The 23,211-nt window shown below is 36.9% G+C and overlaps 1 protein-coding gene across 1 annotated transcript in view; it reads left to right on the forward strand.

The window, feature by feature from the left end:
• The window catches only part of MYO7A (myosin VIIA), a 1,588,820-nt gene that overhangs the window by 1,061,009 nt on the left and 504,600 nt on the right, over positions 1-23,211 (forward strand). Inside the window, exon 34 of the mRNA XM_044073349.1 lies at positions 21,219-21,345. Within this exon, the coding sequence (XP_043929284.1) occupies positions 21,219-21,345 (127 nt within the window). The remainder of the gene's footprint in view (positions 1-21,218; positions 21,346-23,211) is intronic.

The following is a 23,211-nucleotide window of genomic DNA, read 5'->3' on the forward strand; positions in this document are numbered from 1 at the left end:
CCACCTCTGTTTTTAGGAGCCCAAAGTTAGCTTTGGAGAAGTTTTTCATGGTGGTTACCTTTGTGGGGGTGGGAGAGATGTGGATTTCTAAGGTGATTAGTTTGTGGTCGGATCTAACCAGGGAGGAGTTGACTATTGGTGTAGAGCAACAGTCACCCATGTTATGAATGACCAGGTCAAGGATGTTACTATCTCTAGTGGGGATAAGAATGAGCTGGTCCAGAGTATTGGAATTAATGAATTCCAGGTAACGTTGGACAAGGGTATTGGTACATGAGTAGTTTTCTCAGTTATTTGAGGGGTAGTTGAAGTTGCTCAGTATCAGAGTGTTAGGTTGGTCCCTAATATTCTCCAGGGTGCTTAGGAACGTAGAGTGTGAGTCTTGGGACATGGTTGGGGACCTATAGCAGACTACAACCTGAATATCTGTCTTACCCAATGTTAGCTGCTCCTGAAGTATCTCTGATGTGTTATGTTGGGCTATCAGTCTGGAGGTGTGTGCATCCTTTATGAATATGGAAACACCACTGCCTTTGGAGCTTCAGTCCAAGTTCTGGGGCCAAAAGATGTGGAATGAGTTATAGCCTGGTAGTGCAGGGGTGCTTTCTGCTGCCTTGAACCAGGTCTCTGTTACAGCACAAATGTTGATGTTCTCCATTTTAAGGAGTGCTTCGAGTGAGTGCATTTTCAGATTTAGACTTCTAGCATTGAGCAGCATGACCCTCAGATTGCATTTGTTTGTAGCTGTTACGGTGGTAATTTGGTCTTTGGAACACTGCTTAAAAAAGGCACTATAGGGTTGGCAAGAGCCTTGACCAGTATCCGGAAGCCCAGGGGTGACAGATGCAGGCTATCTCTGGCAAAGCATTGATGTCTGTCAATCATGTCATCCCAGGCAGACAGATATTGGATCCCCTTAGAATGACACCAGAAACTTAGCCTATTGTTGAAATCAGTCATTTTCTGCTTGTTCTGTGGTATCATTCTGGGTGATGGTAGGATGCTGCTCAGGGCCAGGGTCATACCTGCCTGGGCTACATAATCCAAGAGCTCCTCCATGTCTCTTTTCATGTAGTCCAGGGAGGTACGTCTCAGGTCATTCACACCCACATGTATAATTTTCATACCTGTTGTTGAGGGACCTGAGTGCGTGCATTATGTGGTGGATCCTGGCACCTGACAAGCAGCGGACTGTTACTTTGTCCTTATTCAACCTAGTGAGGGGGACATCAGTGTGCCTCACTATCGAGTCACCTATGACTAGTGTGTTGGGCATGCTGTTTTGCCTTGAGGGCTTTGATTGAGTGGCACACTGTTTAGGAGAGTTTTGTGTCTCGTGATTAGTGTTGTGTTGTGGTGGTCGAATGCGTTTCTGCCTAGGAGGTCTCTGCTGTTTGGGTAGATTTTTACTGAGAGCCTCCATCCCGGTGGGTGTGTGGTTTGTATTTTTAGGTGAAGGCAGTGCTGGTGTGTGTTCTGGAGAGCTATGTGTTCCATGTGGTGTGGTGCAAGTGTTGATCTTCTCCTCTTGACCAGCTATTTCGGTCTTGGCTGTAGAGTGCGTGGCTTCCAGTTTGGATGTATAAGTGCATCTCTCGCAAGTCTGAGTGTTGGGAGGTAAGAAGAGAGAGTCGTCGGTGTACAAGAGGCAGTTGCTTCATTGCCTCAGGATGACCAAGTTCACCAGGTTAATAGGAGAAAGCACAGGGAACTGACCTTTAGACATGCCGGGGGGGGGGCAGGCATTAATAATAATAATTACTGGAGCTGTTTCCTTGTAGAAAGTTTAATGGTGGTAGCACTCTTGTTATCTGCCTGTCCAGTTTCATTCTGTCATCTTTCCTAATGCTTTCCATTTTCTTGTGTCGTCTACCAACTGCTCTTTCTCCTTCTGTGTACAGCTTTTGATAATACTTCCTAAATATTTCTATATTTGTCCTTTGATTTTATTAACAATTTCTACTCTTTTGTCTCCATCATCATCTTCATCAACATAATCATCATCACCATCATCATAATCATCATCATCATAAACAACCCTTTTTCCTATTTTCCTACATGGGGTTAGGATGCTGTGTCAGCTGTCACCGTATATTTATTGTTATTTTTCTTCCTTCAGCTCTCATGCCTGTCACAATTCTTTTCACATGCAGCCCATCCATCTCTTGACTGGATGTCCTTGTTTCCACTTCCCTTCCTCCTGTAATATCTGTCCCAAGTTTTCTTCACCAAATTGTCTTCTGCTTTCTTGCACGTGACCAAACCACCACAAATCTGTTCTCTATGACCTTTGCTGCAACTGAGGCTACTTTGGTTTCTGCTCTGATGTCCTCATTTCTTCATCTGTCTCACAGTGTACATCCTACCACCCATTTCAGGCACTTCATCTGTTTCACATCAGACTTCCTCAATTGCTCTGCCTTCACTGCCCATCACTGGTTACTCACGTTATTCTTCAGCTTTTTTGGTATTCTTCTGTCACACACTATCTCCACTCTGTTTGGCTGCATCACCGCTGATTCTAGCTTTGGAATCCTCATTCAGGGTTCCCTTCTCCTTGACCATGGCTTTCAGATACTTGAAGCCGTTATCCTGTTCCATTACTTTCCTTTTATCAGTTTTCAGCTTCCTCTCATTTCAGTCGTTTGCTGCAATGACAACTGTCTTGTCTGTATTTATCTCATCCCATGTGCCTTCAGCTTTTCATTTCAGTCTCCAGTCATTTACTGAAGTTCATGTTCAGTGTCTGCTTACGGTGCACCATTGTCTTGGTATAGCAGCTTTGTTGATTTGGCCCTGCTAACCTGCTTGTTAATGCCGTCCATCACTAGCATGAACAGCAGGAGGCTCAGAGATGACCCTGATGCACACCTTATCCCTCTGGGACCACCTCTGTGAATTAAAACACTGTTTGTCTTTATGTTATTGGGTCATTGTACACAGCCTGTACTAATTCTACCACTGTTTCTACCAGTTTCTTCCAATGATTCTACCAGTGTTTCCAAGACTTTGAACCATCACAGGACCTTGTCATAGTCTTTCCCTGAGTATAGGAATTCCCAGAGTGACTGTTTCCTCATCTTCAGCCTTTTTTGCATTAACTACCTCATTGTAAAACTCAAGTCAGTTGTGCTGCATCCTAATCTGAATCCGAACTGTGAATCTCCCATCTTAGTTTTGCCTATTCTCCCTATTTGTTTATCAGTCACCCTCTCCCACACTATTATGAGGTGGAGCAGGAGTGCTGCCCACACTTGTGAATGTTTCCTTTGATGTTCTTCATATTGGTCACTGCTACAGTGGCTTAAACTATATGGGAAATCCATCTGTCCATACTTCCGCAACCCCTTTTTCCCATTTTTGCATATGAGGTTGGGGTGTCACTTCAGACAGTCATCTAGAGCCAAAGTTTAGAATGCCAGGTGGCTAGACCTGCCTTGGTAATTCTTCTACACCACACACTCACACCTATGGCCAATTTAGAGTGCCCAGTCCACCTACTGCATGCTTTTGGAATGTGGAAGGAAACTGGAGCACCCAGAGGAAACCCACATGAACACAGGGAGTACATACAGATTCCACACAGAAGGTACCCCAGCTGAGAACCAAACCAAGGAACCTCTTACTGTGAGGCTATAACATGTCCTGCAAGAATATAATAGCTGGCCAGCTTCCAAAGCTTCAAGGCACATTTCACATGGACATGTACGATAAGCATGGCATACATTTTACAAATTCACACTGGTTTCAGTACTTGGTCTGTAGGTCCCCTATGTTATCGTTTATTAGCTTGGCAATGATATAGATAATGTGTGTGGTTGAAAGGATGTCTTTCAGTAATGGAGCCACTATTACCAATGTCCAAATATCAGGGAAGTAACCCATGGAGAGACTTTAACTAAACAGGATTAAGAGGGATTTGGCTGAGTGGTGCTTGATGCGTACTAGCAGACAACTGTGGATATCAGGTTCGATGGAGCTATTACTTTTGGTTTTGGATAGTGTAGGGCTAACAATCCAAGGCAACTTTTTGGAAGGATGGGATGGTTGGTAGTAAGAGACACAATTGTCTGAGTCAGAGTGTGAAGTTAGCACTGATTTTTTTTCTGAAAGCATTCTACCATTAGCTTCAGGATCAGAGTGGATGACTTCATTGGAAAGAAGTTTGATAAGTAATGGGCATCATTTCTGAATTTAGAAAAGATGTTGTGTCTCAGTACATCTGGCCTTGCATTATTTGATGATGTGCTCAAGTGTTTTGCTTACTAGTTTTAGGTTCCTTTAATACTGGGATAGTGGGAGGGATATATTACATACAAATCTATTTTTTTTTATTTGTTAAAATATTATTTGTACATTTATACAAGAATTCTTCCATATAGCTTATTTCTGAATTTGCTGTTATTTTTATGGTGGTTAGGAACACATACCTTAATGCATCTGCCCATAAGGGAGTAGAACTCCGAGAAGCTTGTAATACCACCAGTGCTGGATTATTTGGATTCCACCTGTGTCCCTGCTGGATAGTGGCATAGGATGCTGACTTGTTGAAACATGTGCTAAATTATTGGCTAGGCTTGTAAGGGCCTCAGGGACAATAGCCTAGTAACTTCCTATGATCCCATGATCCTATGCGAACTTCACCATTTATAGATGTCAAGAAGGTCTGTAAATAGCTGGAGGTTTGATCTGGAGCAGTTATGAAATATTATGTTTTTGGGAGGTTTTCAGATGAGTGCATCTCTTCTCTTCTCTTCTCTGCAGGACCCTACTTGATGGCTCCCCTACTTTTATCCAATTTCACTTGTCTGATTCATTCTGTGGGATGGAAACCAGACATTCCCAGTCTAGACAGTTGTCGTACAGCCCATTTGTTCCTGCCTGGGTAGCCTAATTGGCAACTGTTCCCCTGTGGTAAGAGTCAGGTGGTAGGGGCAGGCCATTTTATTCATCCTGCTGAGCAGCATACCCACTGTCCATGGAAGCCTCCCCCGTACCTTTGCAGGAGCTGACTCCGTTTCACTGCATGGTATGCTGTCTGTCATGGTAAGTACTCTTGCACATTTTCACTAACCCAGCTCATGCACTTGCACTACAGCAGTGTGTGCTCAGTAGGGCCAGACTCCATTGAGACAAGCACCAAGTTTTCCCCCTAGGTGTCATGCATGCCACAATTCTCAGCCTTCTCCTTCCCTAGGAAAGGCAAGCCTACAGTGTCAGGTCACTGTCATCCTCCTCTGCCCGACTCTGCTGATGCCTGATCCACTATTTAAACTTGAGTTGTCTGGTCATTGCCAGGGATTTATTCCTCCACACCAACAAGCTAATGTTTCAAAGTGTGTTTTATTGGAGAAGGTTACTGCTATAAGACTGGAGATAAGGAGATGGCAACATTAGGGGCTGGACAGGAACAGGAGGTCATACAAGAAAAGGAGTAACTGGTGATCACAATTTCAAGTTGATTATTATCCCTGGTAGAGCGGGGACAATTTTAATCAGTAGTGTTAGCATTAATGAAAATGGGGAATCTTCAGATTGTATACTTATGCCAATTTATAGTATTTTAGTCACCCATAATAAGTGCAATAAATTTGGTAGAAAGCTTTTGGATCTAACGTAGGTAATCAGCATACTCAGATGAGGACGTAGAAAGGGACAGATAGTTGACAATAATATGGAAGGCTCAGTTATTGACAGTTACATCAACAAGTTTCAGTATTGTATCATGCATGATTTGTCAAGAAACAGCAGGTTTCCTAAAAATATTTGAATATGTCCTTACAGTTCTTGTGGACTTGAATACAATAGAGGCAGTGAACCCTGACAAAGAAGGAGTATTATCTTTGCATTATAGCCAAATTTCTGTAACAACACAAATATGTACATCTTTGTGGCAGAGGAAAGCTTCAGCCTTGGCCATTTTGTTTTAAACCATCTAGAACTGAAGAGTGCTACCTTAATATGCCCAGATTAGAATTTCCTAAGTGAGTATGTCCATGACCTCAACTTTGCCTTAGAAAAACACTAAGAGGACAGCAAGGCTTTAGCTGGTAAATGTTAGAAACCCAAAAGACTTAAATAAATTAAAAAGAACATGTAAGGTCTAGCCAATTCTTGGTAAAGTGGGAGGATCCGTTAACCATCCTTTCCCAGAACAACACTGTCCCCTTGGAATGACACCTTTAACTAGCCAATAATTATAGCCAGTTATTTGACCTTTGAACTTGGGCATCATTGATGATGCTGGTAGAATACTGTTCCATACCAGTGATTCTCCTTCCTTAGAGACATGGCAGGAGAGCTCAGAAGTGTCTCCTTGTCTCTTCTCCAGGGTGGAACACCTAAGATCTTCCACCCCCACATGGACAACCACAAGATCATACTAATAGGACAGTAGAGACACCAAGCAACAGAGAGACAATATAATGTAATCCACTCCTTTTGTTTATTTACTTATTATCTTATTTATTTATTGTCTTTTGTTTACCAGGAAAGTCTGACTAGGCACAAGTCCCATTTTCAGAGGAAAAGCTCCCCATAAAATACATATTTGCAATGAAAAGCAATAAAAATTAAAAATTGTAAGTATTACTTTGCAGGTACTATTGAGAGAATAGTAAAGACATTTATCATATACTTTAGAAGTTATAAAGTCATGTTAACCTGTAACAGTTGATGATACAAGAGCAATAAGGATGCTCATAGGTTCAGTGTATGTAAACTGACGTTAATGAGGTAGGATGTCACTAGAGAAGGACCAGAAAATAGAGAAGGAGGAAAGGTATGAGCAAAACTAATAATGAAAACCATAAACAGAAAAAGTTCTCACAGTGGAAAGGTTGAGATAGCACTATAATATGATGAGGTGGATAAGGAGGGGGTATTAGTAGGAGAGGATGACAGATACAGGTTAGTTGGAGGAGCACTAGTGGGGATGAAAGAGGAAGAGACAGGAATAAGAAAGGTGAAAGAGTTAGGGCAATTGATAGAGCAATTGGTAATGGAAGAGAAACAGAAAGAAAGATGGGTTTAGGAAAAATTGACACATTAGCATAACCATGTGGAAGTTAGATATTGTTTTAGGTTGTGTTTGAAATGCTTGATAATGTTGTCTTGATTTAAGATGGGTGGAATGGATTTCCACTGCTCAGCAGCATAGCTTGAGTGAAGTGAGTCACTGCACTGTTTTGAGTCACCTGTATTGTTATGAGACTCGGTTGTGGTCGGGAGATATTTGCTCTGTGAGTGGCAATTCCTAGGAGGGAAATAGTACTCGAATATGTTTTGTAGTGAAGGGCAGGTGTGGGGTTTGTGTATTATTTTGTGGGCACTAAGCAGTTTGGAGAAGGTGAGGTAACTAGGTAGTTCAAACCAGTGTAAGTGCTTCAGTGCTAGTCAGTAGTATGAAGGGTGTGGTAGGTTGGATGCAAACTTATCTCATATTGTAGCAAACCGCTAGTTTATTTTTGAGGTGGAGAGAACGTTGGGATGGGTGCTGCATAGAGAAGTGAAGAAAGTAGATAAGTTGTTGATAATGAATTCTTAGAGTAGTCAGTGAGTAAGGGTTTGTTTCTGGAAGTACAACTTTTGGGGAGTTTTCTTGATAGCTTGAATGATGTGTTGATCATATTTAAGTTATTATCAATTAAGACACCAAGAAGCTTTGCGCTGGAAATTGTTTCAGTTGAGGAATTATTTGCTGATGTGATTTTGAAGGATTGTTTCTGTTTCTGTGTGAGATTTGGTTAAAAACAGCATTAATTTGCTGTTGTTGTTCATTTTTTGGCATTTAAAAGTAGTTGGTAGTCATCTGGCCAGGCCTCAACTGAGGAAAAGGAGCCCTGGGTCATCTTGTGAAGTAGCAGTAGACTTGGTGCAGAGCATATGACTGTGGAATTGCCTGCGTATTGAATTATGGAGGCTTCTTTTGGTTTAATTTATCTAAGTCTTTTGTCTTTCTAATAATATGATGGGAATGGACCCCATTCCTAAATCAGGGTCCAATTAAAGTTCAGGACATTAGTATTCTTTTAGTCTTTGATACTAACCAAGACTATTTGTCTCTGCACCTACACTGTGCCCAGAATTGCCTCCTTCTGTAAGTCACATGGAGTTACATGCATTGGTAGAATATCTAAATACAACTGTGAATTCTTTTTATAAGCCCAGTTGCTCCTAGTAGTGTTGGAACTATCTGGGTATCTTTCTTCCAAATTGCTCTCATTTCTGCCTGCAGATCCTGCAAAAAGAAGAAACTCTGCTCCAAAGCCACAAAATGGTGTTTTAATAAACCAAATGTAAGCGCTGTACATAAGACACTGTAATCACTAGGTGTAGCAATTACAATGATCAGTGGTACTTTTTTTTCTTTTTGTTTGTTTTTTTTATTTTGTTTTTTTTTTTCATGGATTACTACATCTGTTTTTTGTATCTAGTTTTTGAACTGTTGGTAATGAGTAATCCCATGTGATTTATACTTCATAATTCTCTATAATGCTCTGTGGTTCATGTTTCCAGTGCGTCTGCGTTACTTTCATATTGTATTGTTTGTACAATCCTCATTGCAACAGTGTTGCCACATTATTGTGCATTTCAGTGTACAGGCCCTCTGCCAAGACTATATCACACCCAGCAACAACATGTGCGACTGCTTCCAGTTCTTTTACAGGCCCTCTGCCAAGACTATATCACACCCAGCAACAACATGTGCGACTGCTTCCAGTTCTTTTACAGGCCCTCTGCCAAGACTATATCACACCCAGCAACAACATGTGCGACTGCTTCCAGTTCTTTTACAGGCCCTCTGCCAAGACTATATCACACCCAGCAACAACATGTGCGACTGCTTCCAGTTCTTTTACAGGCCCTCTGCCAAGACTATATCACACCCAGCAACAACATGTGCAACTGCTTCCAGTTCTTTTTAATAGGACCTGCCTTTGCCTGTTTATCCCACATGTTCAGCGGGCTTTGTAAACAAACATGTATGTAGTCCACTATCCTGGGTTGCTATTATTAACCTTTCATCTTTTGGTTTAAACTCAGCACATCTTAAACAGTCCTGTGCCAGATCTTGGTAAACATGAGGTTGTTCCAGGACATCTCTACCCTTGCTATTTATAAATTTTCCACGTTTCTGTCCTTCTCATCTGACCCCTTTTTTTATATTCTTTCTTTGGATTTTTGGCACATTCAGCTTCTAGTTTTTTTTATCTACTTCTGTGTTAATTTCCTTTCCCATTTGACACTGAAATGTTTTTCCTTAACTAAGTGAAGATCATCTTAGACTTCTCTTCGTGTTTTAAAACTTTCACTATGCTGGGATCTAATGAGGTCAGCAGATATGTATGCAGTTCCGCAATTGTAGATCTATTCATGTAATCAATTTCAAGAAGGCCAAAACATTCCTTCAATGTGAGAAATATATATTCTTGATATACACTGATTTTTTATATATCATTTGATAAACATGAAGCATTTTATTCCTCTGCAACTGATCCAGTAAATGTGGGCCTGTCTATTACCCCAAAACTGTGAGTTAGGAAAGGAAGAACAGATTGATTTATAGCTTGAACTATTTCTAGATGTCAATGCAGTTTTCAATATTAGATTTAGTCTTCTGAAGTATTCCTTACAGACCTTTATTTGCATTTATGTTTTATTGCTAATCCTTCATCAGTTCCCAAATATTTCTGCACTCTTTCCTGTTCATGTTCCTTTATATCACATTCCTATCCCAGCCTGATATTTTTTGGTGCTGCAGCTTTACTGTTTTAAATGTTGCTTTATTAAGACCAAATGACATTCTTATATTATCTGAGAAAGTGTTAACCCTCTCCTTTCCAGCATGGATAGTACAGTGTGCATTGTCAGTGTGCCTAACTATGGAATCACCAGTAAAAAAGTACTTTGTGACTCTCTGCAGGCCTATGGGACGTTTGGGGAGAAGTCTTGGTGAATCGCAGTGGTTGTATGTGTGATTGCAAGTATGGCTAGAGATATGTTTGGGTCCCTAGGAGACTGAGGTTTGCTACACAAGGGTATGGTAGGCTTAGGCAGAAATATTTAGCAACCTTGGCATATCTTAAAATAGCTTCTGTGCTGCTATTTACCAACAGCTGGTTTTGTATTTACATGTCTCACATATGGAACTTGAGTGGTCTAGAAGTAGAGTTTTAAGTACTCATAAGGCAATTGTTATACTTCCTCAAAAGTCATAGAGCTAGCAAACTTGCAAGGGAGCAGGTTTAAGCAAGATGTGATTCCAGAGCAGTATTGGTTTTATTGGAGGTTTTATTGGTGGAATTAAGAAAAGGTTGTCAATATTCATAAAGACTTTTGGCTTTTCTCGGTTCGGGGTCACCACATCGGAACTGTAGTCTGCTCACGATTGGCAGTGGATTTTTATGGTACCGAGTTGTCAGCCCGACACCCAACCTTCAAAGAAGGCATTCCCATTCACTCTTGCACCTACCTGCATGTCTTTAACATCACTCGACCATGGGGAGGACATGCAGACTCCACACAGAAGGCACTCCAGGCGAGAATCGAACGGGAGCGCATTCTGTGTGGAGTCTGCATATAGTAATTTGCCTATTGGCTGTTGCATGGCTACTGCTAGTACTGGTCTGAATGCAGCTTGTCTGGAGCTAAGAAGTAATGTCTAAGTGTTCCTTCTCTTACCAGGAACAAAACACTGGCACTAATCAAAATTTGGTTGTGAGAAGCAGATTATGGGCACTTTGTCAAGTAGTCGTTGCATCTCAGGTGTTTAAGAGCACTATAGGCTTGCTGTCTTCTCTTGATGGATGTGTTAGGTAGCAGGTTCAGGAGCTACAGAGTGAAGAGATGCACAGTGATCTGAAAGTTAAACTGAAGGGGTCTTCATTAAAATAGTAACCAGAAAAACTGAGGAAGTCATACACTCACTTCTTAGTCAAAGACAGCAATCAATGTCCCACTACTCCTTCCCTCCCTCTCTCTGTCTCTGTCTGTCTGTCTCTGTCTCTCTCCAGGAGTGAAACATTAGCGCTAATCTCAAGCTGTTTTCTGAAAAGCTGTTTGTAGGCTCTGTAGTGATCAGTAGTCTCATGCCAGGTGCAGTGGATTATAAAAATTAACTGGAAAAAGAGGTGTTACTATCATATGCCTTGTAGTGTGCATCTAGTGGGAAGATATGAAAATGAGGATAACTAAAATGTTATCAGTCTAATAGTTATGTTTAGTATGAGCAGATGAAATAAGACTGTAGGGGAGCTTCTGATGTGAAATGTACATATGGGTAGGCACCCAAAGAGCCACTTGGTTGGAAATCATAGCAAACATAGGATGGGCATTGTGGGAAGCAAGCCTAGATGGTCAGAGAACAGCTTTACATGGCATCTCGCGCATATTAAATTGTGTTGTGCTCTGCTTACCTTAAATAAAAATACTACTTCTCAGCACCTCTTACAAGTCAGATATTGAGTTAATTCCTTTGCAGTCAAAGAATGTAAAATGTTTGAAATATGTATGTCACAGGAGTAATGCCACAGCAAAACAAAAAGCATTCTTCTTCTTCTCCTAACAAACTTAAACCTAATATGCAGTCAGGTATTTGTGAAGGTCCTTCTCCTCTCTGAAATACACTGTGGCCAAACTAATATCTGCCAACTACAACAAACAGTTCTGTTAATATGGTGTTATTTTTTTATGGCAAAGTGCTTTATCTGCTTTATGCATGCAGTGCTTCGGGCTAGTAGTGAAGTGACTGAGTGCTCTGTTTATAAATTCCTTGCTATATGACTGTCTTAATGCCTAGTGAATTTCAGGAAGTCTGACTGCTGCTATGCTGTGATGGAATTTATATGCACTCATGTATTTGAGCACATGAAGTTGCTGTCATAGTTCAGTGTCAGGGGAAGTTTATATCAAAGGAGGGGGACAAAACAAGTAGTTAATCTCTTACTTGGTGTTATTCATGGAGATCGTAATGCCGACAATATTAGTTTGTATATAAACCTTATCAGTGGTCCATTACAGACAGAGAATGCCAAAGAGTAGAGGGTCTTTCATAGCCACAAAACAAGGCACATGTATTCCCCAAGAGATGGTATCACTGAGGAGGCCTTGGCTTTCATATTGAGTTGCACAGATTGCTAAGCCCTTTAGTCATCTTAATGAGGAATATTTTACAGGAATTAATAGTTTGGCAATATGTGGTGGGCATTATGCTGCACCCCCTCACCCTCACCCAGCTTGTAAATTCAGGCTGCATTGTTGTGGGTGGGTATTGCTGGCCATGATATGAGGAGAATTCTCTTATCTTTTTCGAGATCATGGCTTGAGTTCTTTTACTTCCATCTGGGCACCCTGCAGAAGGGACAAGAAGGAACATTGGTACAGCATCTTTCTCTCTCTCACACACCTGAATGCACATGCACATGCGCTCTCACACACACACACACACACACACACACACACACACACACACACACACACACACACACACACACACACACACACACACAGGCCAGTACTACCACCACAACCATCAGTACAGCATCTTCCCCCATTATGTTTTTGCTTTGTTTTTTGTTTTTTTGATATGTCCACTGCTATCACCTAAAACTGAATTCCACAACCTTCAGGTTCATAAGAGGTTGTGGTATGAACTGTGCCACACTGGCATCCATTAGTTGACATTAGATCATAAGTTCATTTTGAACTGGATGTGAAATTTGTTATATGCACTCCCCTAGGAACTCTGGGTGGCTCATACTTATCAGACTGTCTTAGCTTGTCTTCGGCCCACAGAATGCTTATTCAGGCAGCGCTAAATCCTGGTCTTTTTTTTCATAGCTTAGATCCTCTGATTAAGAACGGCTTTCTTTTCTTCATTTTCCCAAAGAATTAATTCTTTTTTTTTTTTTTTTTTTTTTTGGCATTTCAATTTTATGTGACCATTTTTTTTAAAAAAGCTTTATTGAAAACATTAATATAATGAACATATCTTTTGAAAGAATTTGAATAAGTAAAATTTTTCAAATACAATATTTAAAAAAGAAAAAATAATACAATAACTATAATAGCACAGTAAACTATGTATAATGATGTTCACTATATATTGAATAACAGGATCAATTAATTTTAGTTTGGCAGAGGAAAATGAAAACATAGAATAAAAGATTTAAAGAAAAAGAAAAGATTACTGCAGTAATCATTTATCCAGTTTTCCAACCAATAATCCATGTACATTTTCCCATTTGTAATATAATTTTGTATTCCTTGTAGATTTAGATTTGATAGTTAACATTTCTAACTTAATATTTCTAAGAGAAGACCTTTAAACCCTTTAAATGAGGGAACTGATGAGGAATTCCAATTTCTTGTAATTACTTTCCTGGCAATGGAAAGTATAGACCAGAGTAAAGAATATTTGTTTTTATTTATAGTCTGGGACAGGTGTATTGAATAATACAAGTGACTTTGTAAGCATAAAATTGTCTGTAAAAATTGCCTGTAAAAAAAGTGTTAACTTCCTCCCAAAATTTCTTTAATAATACACAGACATAAAATATATGATTCCAATCAGCATTTGTTACTGCATTACATCTCCAGAAAACAATATCTTGTTTAGTTATCTTACTCATTTTCTAAGGTGTGTTGAAAGATTTATGTAAAAACCTCTATGTGAAGATTCTCCATTTAATGGAGGAAGTGGTTTTGCTGGCTGACTGAAGGAAATTGTCTTTGTCTTTTTCTGAGGGAATAAAACTATTGATTGTTGCAAATGAATTCCAATAATTATCTGAATATACATCTAGATCTTGTTTAATTGCTTTATAAATATATGATATACTATGTTTAACTGGTAAAGTAGTATAAGTGTATAAAATCAAATATTGGCTAAGTTTGGGTATTGAATGTTTAGCATTTGAAGGGATTAAAAATGAGCTTATCTGGAATATATTTTCTAAACTCAAATCTGACCAAAGTAGAGAGTTAAGGTTATATTCATCTATAAGAGCATTAATAGATTTTGCATCATTTTTATTTAACATTTGATGTCAAGACATCAATTGTTTTTGTTTAAATAACATTTTAGAATGATCTACAGATAGAATTATACCTTGTGTATAGACAATAGGGAAGATGAAGGACAGCCAATTTTCAAAGATTCCAAACCTAAATATAAAGTTTTTAAAGGCCCTTAGAATTAAAGTTATATACGTAGATTTCAGCATTTGAATGGAATAATTGGAAAAATGCTCTCTCATATTCCATATAAATCAATTATTCATTAACTGTGGTAGATGTTTGTTATTTTCATTTTTGGTATTTTGGGATAAATTTAACATAATTTCCTTCCATTTTGAAAAATACTCTCCATTTATTAGATAAACAATTGTTTTAATAACTGATGAAACTGAATAAAGTTCTAGATTTGGTAAAGATATACCTCAATTTTCCCAGCTATACATATGATAGGACAATGCCATTCTAGGCTTTATCGGATGCCATAAAAATTCTTAATCAGTGTGTTAAATTTTTTAATAAAAGAGCCTGTAGGGGGAATAATAATAGATTGTATTATGTATAATATCTTTGGAAGCAAGATCATCTTTATAATGGAAAGTTTTTCATCTATTGTAAATAAAATCTTGTTCCACTTACTAATTAGAGTCTCTTTGGTAGTTATACTTTTACTATAATTTGGGTGTAAGATGTATTTAATATTGGTTGCTATAATTATACCTAAATATGTTATTTGTTGGGACTGAGGTATATATTTTTATATCGGTTTTGTATATCATAACTTTTGGAACCAATTAGAAGAATCTGTGTTTTAGAATTATTAAAATTAAGACCAGAATTTTTTTGAAATATATCCATATTTTAAACAATTCTTGTAAGGTAGGGTTAGTACTACCAAGAGTGATTAATACGTCATCAGCAAACATTTGGATTTTTGATGTTTCATTACAATTTAACTTATATCCTTGTATATTATTGTTATCCCTTATTAGGTTAGCCCAAGGTTCCATAATTAATGTAAATAAAAGTGGAGATAGAGGGAAACCTTGTCTGGTTCTTTTTACAATGGGTATGTTCTTGGATATATTTGTACCTATTTTTATGTAGGCTTGACTTTCATTATATAATTGAGTTATGAGGTTAATAAAGCTATTAGAAAAGTTTAAGTCCTTCAGTAAGATAAAAAGATAATTCCAATTAACTGAGTTGAAGGCACGATTAATATCTAAACTAACAAGAATCAAATTATTCTTTAAGGCTTTTACTGATTCAATTAAAGTTATTGTTCTTTTGATGTTGTCCTAAGAAGTTCTATTAATTATAAAACCTGTTTGATCCATATCTACCAGGGATGGTAAAAAAATGTTAAGTATATCAGTATAAATAGACATGAATATTATATAGTCTGTATTTAATAATGAAATGGGCCTTTATGAAGCACATTTTACAGGATCTTTATCAGACTTTAGTATGGGGGAAATAAATGAGTATTTCCAAGAGGGAGGTATAATGTTGTTATTTTGAGCTATATTGAATACTGTATGTAGTAGAGTTAATGCTTTAGCAGGCAAAACCTTATAGCTTTCAGAAATTATACCATCGTTACCAAGAGCTTTATTTTTCTTAAGATTGGTTATTTGATCTTTTACTTCTTTAAAATATATTTGTTTATTTATTAATTTTATTTGTGCTTCAGATAGTCTGTTCTTTATATTATTATGTATACAAGATTGAATATCTTTTGTACTATTAATGTTATCATTGGGTTTGTTTAATTTAAAAAAAAAATTCTCTAAACTCATTTACTATATTTGGTAAATCAGATACTATTTTATTTTTGCTGGAGAATAGATTTCTTTAATATGGTGAGGTTTATTTAATCTTTTAGTTTTGTTAGCTAGTATATTCATGGATCTAGGATTCATAGAAAAAGTTATACGTTTATATTTTTCAAGATTTATCATAAGTTTATGGTTTAAAATTTTCATGTATTTATTGTTTAAGGTATTTATTTAATTCATTCTGTCTTTCTTATCTGTATTCTTTGAAGCATCAAGCCTTAAAGTATCTAACTGTGTATATCTTGAAGGTCTTTATCCCATGAAATTCTTTCCTTTTTATACCAATCAATAATTTTACCATATACGTAGGCTTTTAGAGCATTCCAAATGAATATTTCTGAAGTCCCCTGTATACTATTAAGTTCAATAAAATTGTGTACTTCTGTAGTGTAGAAATCAATACAATCTTTGAGTTTAATTATATAAGCTGGTATCCTTTTAATTTGAACATTAAATGCAGAAATTAGTATAAAATCAAATGTTATGGAATAATGGTCCGAAAAGGGACAAGAAATTACTTTTGAGTTTGATAAGAAATCAGTTACGTTATTGGAAATGTATACCCTATCTATTCTTGAATATGAATTATGCCTATGTGAGTAGAATGCATAGAACAGTGACTTAGGGTCAGAAAAGTTATTAATAACTTTCATCATGTATGAATCTGAGAATTCACTCAATAATTTAGCTATAGTTGGAATTTTCCTTTTACCACTGGTACTAGAGTCTTTTTATGTCAGAAATACAGTTAAAATCCCCAGCAAGAATAATACTACCCTTAGAAAACTGAACTATATGTTTTATATGTTGTTTCACTGTTGTAGGTCGATGTTAAGAATCCAATAAATATTTATTACTGTCAACATTTTCTTATTAAATTCTATAATAACTGAAGATAACATCCCCTTGCTATCTTTGTAGGTGTCAATTATTTTAGGCATAGTTAATGTATTTTTCCATAGTTTGGCCACCCCCTTTTTTGTGTATGTTCTGAGCTAATCAAAAGTTTGTAAAATTTTGATTCCAATTTTGTGACATCTTCAGTTAGTAAATGAGTTTCTTGGAGAAATATTAACTGAGTATTATGCAATTTAAGATATTTGTTCAAAGATCTTCTCTTATTAGGATTATGTAATCCATTGATATTTAATGATATACACTTTAATGATGTCATGAAACGTTAATGTTCTGAATATCTGTTGTTGAATAACACCTCCTTTTTTTCCTATTTTTTATAAGTGAATAGAAATTGACTATTAGGAATACAATTATAATTTACACATAAAACATGAAAAACATTTATCCAATGAAATGTGTTTACATCAAATTCAGTTTTGTAAGATTTGGTGAATATCATAATAACTATTAACAGAAACTTATAACATTCATTAATACCATAGACTCTTTAAAAAAAAAAACCTGGAGTTAAAAACTCATAATTTACGTGATATCTGTCACCCAAATTGACCATCAGGCTAGCAACAACATTCATCTCTTCCCTGTCTAAATATATATGTTGTTGCATAATTTCACAAACATCCATTAGAATTGTATGTACCAATTCAAGAAACAAATTAAAGTAAACCAAATGTAACTGTTTTATTTTAACTTTTGTCATATGAATTCAACATATCATAAATACAAGGCATGTATTATAATGCAAAAATCATAACTAATTTATATATAATGGACAGTTATAATAATCAATAAGTAGACTAATCCCGTCTCTTTATGTATTATGCCAATATCTAACATTATTTCCCCATCTCCATGTATCTTTAAGACCTTTATTAATCTGAAAGAACTTCTAGATTCGTCAGAATATATCAAAATACTAGTTTATATGGTAAACATCTGCATCCGAGACTATGCTGTATGTAGCAAACTATAGACATATAGAATATATTATGTTTCAGTCATTATTTATTTATTTTCTACCTGTAATAGAATTATTGTTATTTCTGATTTTTGTGTCTTGTAGAAGAATATTAACTTCTGCTTAGGTGTCATAAAAAGCTTTGTATATATTTATTTCCTTTCTTTTTCCTTTCTTCTTTCATAAATACTTTAATAGTGTTAGTACATATGCCTTATGTTTGTTGTACTAATCAAAAGAGGCTTAAATTACATAAAATAGAATTATAAATGAAAGTGTAGAAACATAGGGGTATAAATGTATCAAAAATGCTCTGCTTATACACTCTCATAAATGCTTTTAATATAACAATTATATTATACTGGTTACTTAGCTGCAGTTCATACATTTGACCTGTTGATGGCATCAGAGACCATCAAGCTATTATCCAGATTTGCGAGAGTTCTCAGCACAAAGTTCAGACTGCAAATAGCTTCATGGAAATTACACTTTTTTCTTGCTTTCTGTTGAGGCAGTCGCAGTACAAATGGGCAGCAGAGTCGTTCAGCAGTTCGGCTGCATGAGACCAAGGAGGGAAAACTTTTGCAACTATTTTCTTCTTCCCTTTTTTTTTATTTTTGTAAGCCACAGAGTATCTCATGGCAAGACCAAGAAACACAAAGCAGATAAAACAAAAAGGCAACAGAGGGGAAAAAAGCCAACATGAAACAACGCAAAGCCGAGAAACTCCATCTCTCAAACCCAGCAAACCACTAGACCACCACAGACACTCCAAACCTTTCATTTTAACAACACTGCTATATATACTAAACACTTGTCATACCAATCAATATAAAACTTACACAACCACAATAGAATTATGAAGACAAGTGTACAAAATGTAAGGGATTAAGTGTGTGAAAAGTGCTTTGATTATGGACATTCGTAAATGTTTAAATATAGCAGACATATTATATATGTTATTTAGAAGCAGTTTTCAACCAAGCTGTAGATGGCATAAGAAGCTGTCTATTCTAACTATTATTCAGCTTTTACGAAGCTTCTCAGCACAAGGTTCAGACTATAAACATTTCCATGGAAACTACACTTTTTTCTTCCTTTCCATTGTAGCAGCTGCAATGCGAGGACAAATCAAGGTTGTTTAACAGATCAGATGCATGAGCTTGTGGAGGGAAAACATTTACAGCTTTTCACTGAGAAAACTGTTGATTAGCTCATGGGAAAACCAGGAAACATAAAACGAACAACAAGAGAGACATAAGGGAGGAAGAAAAGCAACACAAAATGTCAAAGGACCAACAAACTCCATCTCCCAAATTCGGTAAACCACTAGACCACCACAAACACATCATTCCACACAAAATCCTCCATTCCTTCACAACCAGCAGCAAAGAGGAAAATAGAAAGAAAAACAAAAGAAATAAACCAAGACCTCTCCATAAATATCTACATTTCTAAAATAAACATCAAATGAATTACTTCAAAACATATCAGGTCACTGAAAGGGAGAAAAGATAAACTTTTCATATGTCTATTGCCAGAAATAACACCACATTCCAACAGCAGAACAGGAGATGGGAAACATAATTATTAAAGCAACAATATGAGTGAAGAGTCACTCTTCACAGAGAGGCAGGGAAATAAAACAGCAAACAGTTAAAAACAAATGAAACAGAGTATATTGTAACAAAGACTCTCATTGTCTCATCTATAAGTCTCTGTATCTACTATAGTTCCCCAAAATACCATAAATTGCAGTCCCAAACATACGGAGCATTTATTATAACAGGCAACAAACACTATATAAAGATAAATAAATGAATAAATAAATAGCTTTTACTTGTTATAGAAATTGAACTAGAATAAACTAAAGTTAATAATAAACTATAAAATACCATTAAAACAAATATGCACCATAAAAAATCTTTTAAACAACAAAGACTCACCTGTTGAACCATTTCCACTTCCCCAATTTCTGGGTTAGTTTTTAAGACTTGGGTTAAAAAAAGCCATAGTTTTAAAATAGCTTAATAAGTCACTTATTTTTGAGCTTCCTTTTATGTTCAGAGATCTTCCAGTAATTATCAGCATTTCTTTTAAGGTTGGCATTTGCCCATTACATTTCTTCTATTTTATCAAGCAGTTTTCTTGTTTTGACAAAGGTAATGGCAGTCTATGTTATCAAATATTTTTGGACCATCTTGAAGAAATATTTTTAATCTGGCAAGAAATAATAGGTGTGTCTTTATTTGGGCTTTCTTTAGTTCTTTTAGCATTGGCAAAAAAGCTTTCTTTTGGCAATTACAGAAGATGAGTAATCATTATCAAAGCGTATGACATTTTCTTTATATTTGATAGGAGATTTAGCCCAAGCAATCTTAACACTATCTCCTTGTCATGAGAAGATAAAAACTTCACTATAACTGATTTAGTAGAATTAGACTTGTTTTTTTTTGCATTAGCCAAGGACCTGTGTGCTCTTTCTATCCCATATGAGAGAGCTTCAGGGAGATGTAATACATCACAGAGCCAAGATGTTAAGAATTTTTCCATATTACCTTCTTCAACATTATCAGGCAAAGCAAAATGTCTGATACTATTTCTTCTTGCTCTGTTCTCTAGATAATCAAATCTTTTTTGTAAAAGAGTATTTTGTTTTAAAAGAAAGTCTATATTGTGCTCACCTTCCTGAATTCTAGTGTCCATATCATTTAGTGAACTCTCTGTACCAGTAGTCTGTCTCTTTTGCTGTTTAAGGACTTCATGTAATATTTCCATTTGCTGGGAACATTTTTCTTTGAAATTATCCAGTTTCACATCCATTCTATCAATCTTTGCTGTCAGTTCTTGAATGTTAGTCAATAGTGACTGAAGTTCTTTCTTAATAGTTGTTTCCTGAAGTGTAGATTTGGAATAGCTCATCCTGTAGTCTGAAGTCCAGATATTTTCTCTAATACTTTTTGACAGGAAAAATAAAAAAAATGCCAACATTTTTATATACTATCCTAAAGAATGATTAATAGAATCCAAATATATATAAAAAAAACAAAATTAGGATAGATATACTCAAAACATCCTGTCATAAATAATCTGTAAGGACAGAGCAGAGAGAAAGTGCTGTTACTCGGTGCTCATCTTGGCCACGCCCCCCCCCCCAATTTTATGTGAGCATTGAAGTATCTAAAATAGGAGCATGTTGTGTGATTGAACTTAATTTCGGTGAACGTAAAGTGATTGCTGCTCGCTGAAACTATGTTCGAATCGATGACAGTAGAGTTTGCTTTTTTCTCCACTGTTGTGTGACCTTTGAGTTAGTATATATAAGTCCCGGGGGGGGAGGTGTCCTCCCACCATTTGTTTGTCAAAGCTGGTTTTGACAAATGGTTTTCATTTTTTTATTTTTCCATAATAGATTTACAGCAATGAATATTTCATTTGCTTCCTACTAAATTTTTTTCTCCTGTGTTTTTCTTTTACCCTGACAGGTCCAAGCCTACCGAAGAATGATGTAATTGTAGCTGTCAACTGGACTGGGGTATACTTTGTTGATGAACAGGAACAAGTGCTTCTAGAACTATCGTTTCCTGAAATCAGTGCTGTCACAAGCAGCAGGTAATGCATAAAACCAAGTATTTTAAATTATTTAATGTTATAAAACTTTCCCAAAGCTTTTCAAGTAAGAAAAAGTGTTAATTCAGTGATTCATTTTAATTAATTATGTATAGTTGGCATACACTGTAAAAAGGGGGTATTTTATGCTGTAGTATACAGGATACATAATCAAATACAAAAAGAAAAATATCATTATATAGAAAATAAAATGCTGAAACATTAAAAACAAATATCCTGAATATTCTTTAACTGAACATAGAATATTTCTAGAGCCAGCTCTTTTATAAGCATTGTGGCTAGCCCTGTAGACAGTGGAAACCCCTGCCTTGCTTCTTTTCTTGCATACGCTAGATTTTAATTAATTTCCCCCATTTCTCAGGACCTCTTTTTCTAGGTTTCTGTAAATTTCTTTGATCCACTTTATGAATGCTCTCTCAATGTGTTTCCTTTCAGAAACTTCCCACAGAAATTCTTTCTCACCATATCAAATACTTGTTGGTGACTGAACAGGATTACTCCTGTCTTACTTTGCCCTTTCGCCTCCACTGCCAAGAATTCCATCCCTTCATAAAACTATTTTCTCTTTCCTGGATTATGTCTGGGGGTAGCTCATCTAGCCTGCTTGCTAAGATCTTTATCAATACTTTAGTGTCATTTTTTATCAGAGATATTTGTCTGTAGTCACATGAATCAGTTTGGTCTCCTCCCATCATGGGAATCACCACCACCCTTCCTATTTTTGTTGTTTCTCAGATCTCCCCATCTGTTAAATTCATATCTTAATGTTTCACAGACTACATCCCCTCCATATTTCCTTTCTGTTGTTGCTTTTACTGCTTCCCTGATTTCCTTTACCGTGATTTCCTTGTTTAGGTTCTCCAGTTGCTTCTCATTCATTTTGTATTGCTCTTCATTTCCAGTTCTGTAGTACTCACACTGTTTCATTGTTTCATAATCCCACCCCCACCCTGTATACTTGTTGGTAATATTTTCAAAATGTTTCTCTGATGCCCATGTCATACTCTGTTACTCCACTTCACTTTGCCCTTTCCTTACTCTTGCTGTCTCTGACTCCACTCTTACTGCTTTGTTCTTTCTAGCCATCCATCTCCCTGTTTCTTATCCTACAGGCAACCAGTAGTGTTTTCAGCACCACTGCCCTATCTCTGTTGCTCTGACTGTGTTAGGGGTTCACTTTTATTGCTGCTTCCTGTATCCATAGCGCCTCGGGATCTGCCATCTATCCTGCTTCCTGCATCCTTAGCTCCTTGGGATCTGCCACCTTTGCTGCTTCCTGTATCCCTACTGCCTAATGATTTGCCACCTTTGCCACTTTCTGTATCCCTAGTGCCTCATGATTTGCCACCTTTGCCACTTCCTGTATCCCTAGTGCCTCATGATCTGCCACCTTTGCCACTTTCTGTATCCCTAGTGCCTCATGATTTGCCACCTTTGCCACTTCCTGTATCCCTAGTGCCTCATGATCTGCCACCTTTGCCACTTTCTGTATCCCTAGTGCCTCATGATTTGCCACCTTTGCTGCTTCCTGTATCCCTAGTGCCTTGGGATCTGCTATTTTGCTGCTTCCTGTATCCCTAGTTCCTCAGGATCTTCCACCTTTATCATGCTCTTTCTTGGGTTTCTAGTACTCTTCCTTCTAGCTACTTAATGGCTTCCACCTTATTTCTTCTCCTCTATCCCTTCATATTCCATATTTCTCCCTCACTGCCACATTCGCTGCATCCCATCACTGTCTTCCTGTTATCTCTTACTTGTTTAGTTTTCTTTTATCATTTATTTTACCTTCTTCCTTAGCTTTTCCTTTTCTTCTTATTCCAGCCTGTACCCTCTTCTTCCTCCCTTTTA

Source organism: Protopterus annectens, chromosome 5.part1 (assembly GCF_019279795.1).
Source record: "Protopterus annectens isolate FY-2018-M chromosome 5.part1, PAN1.0, whole genome shotgun sequence".
NCBI classification, from domain to species: domain Eukaryota; kingdom Metazoa; phylum Chordata; order Ceratodontiformes; family Protopteridae; genus Protopterus; species Protopterus annectens.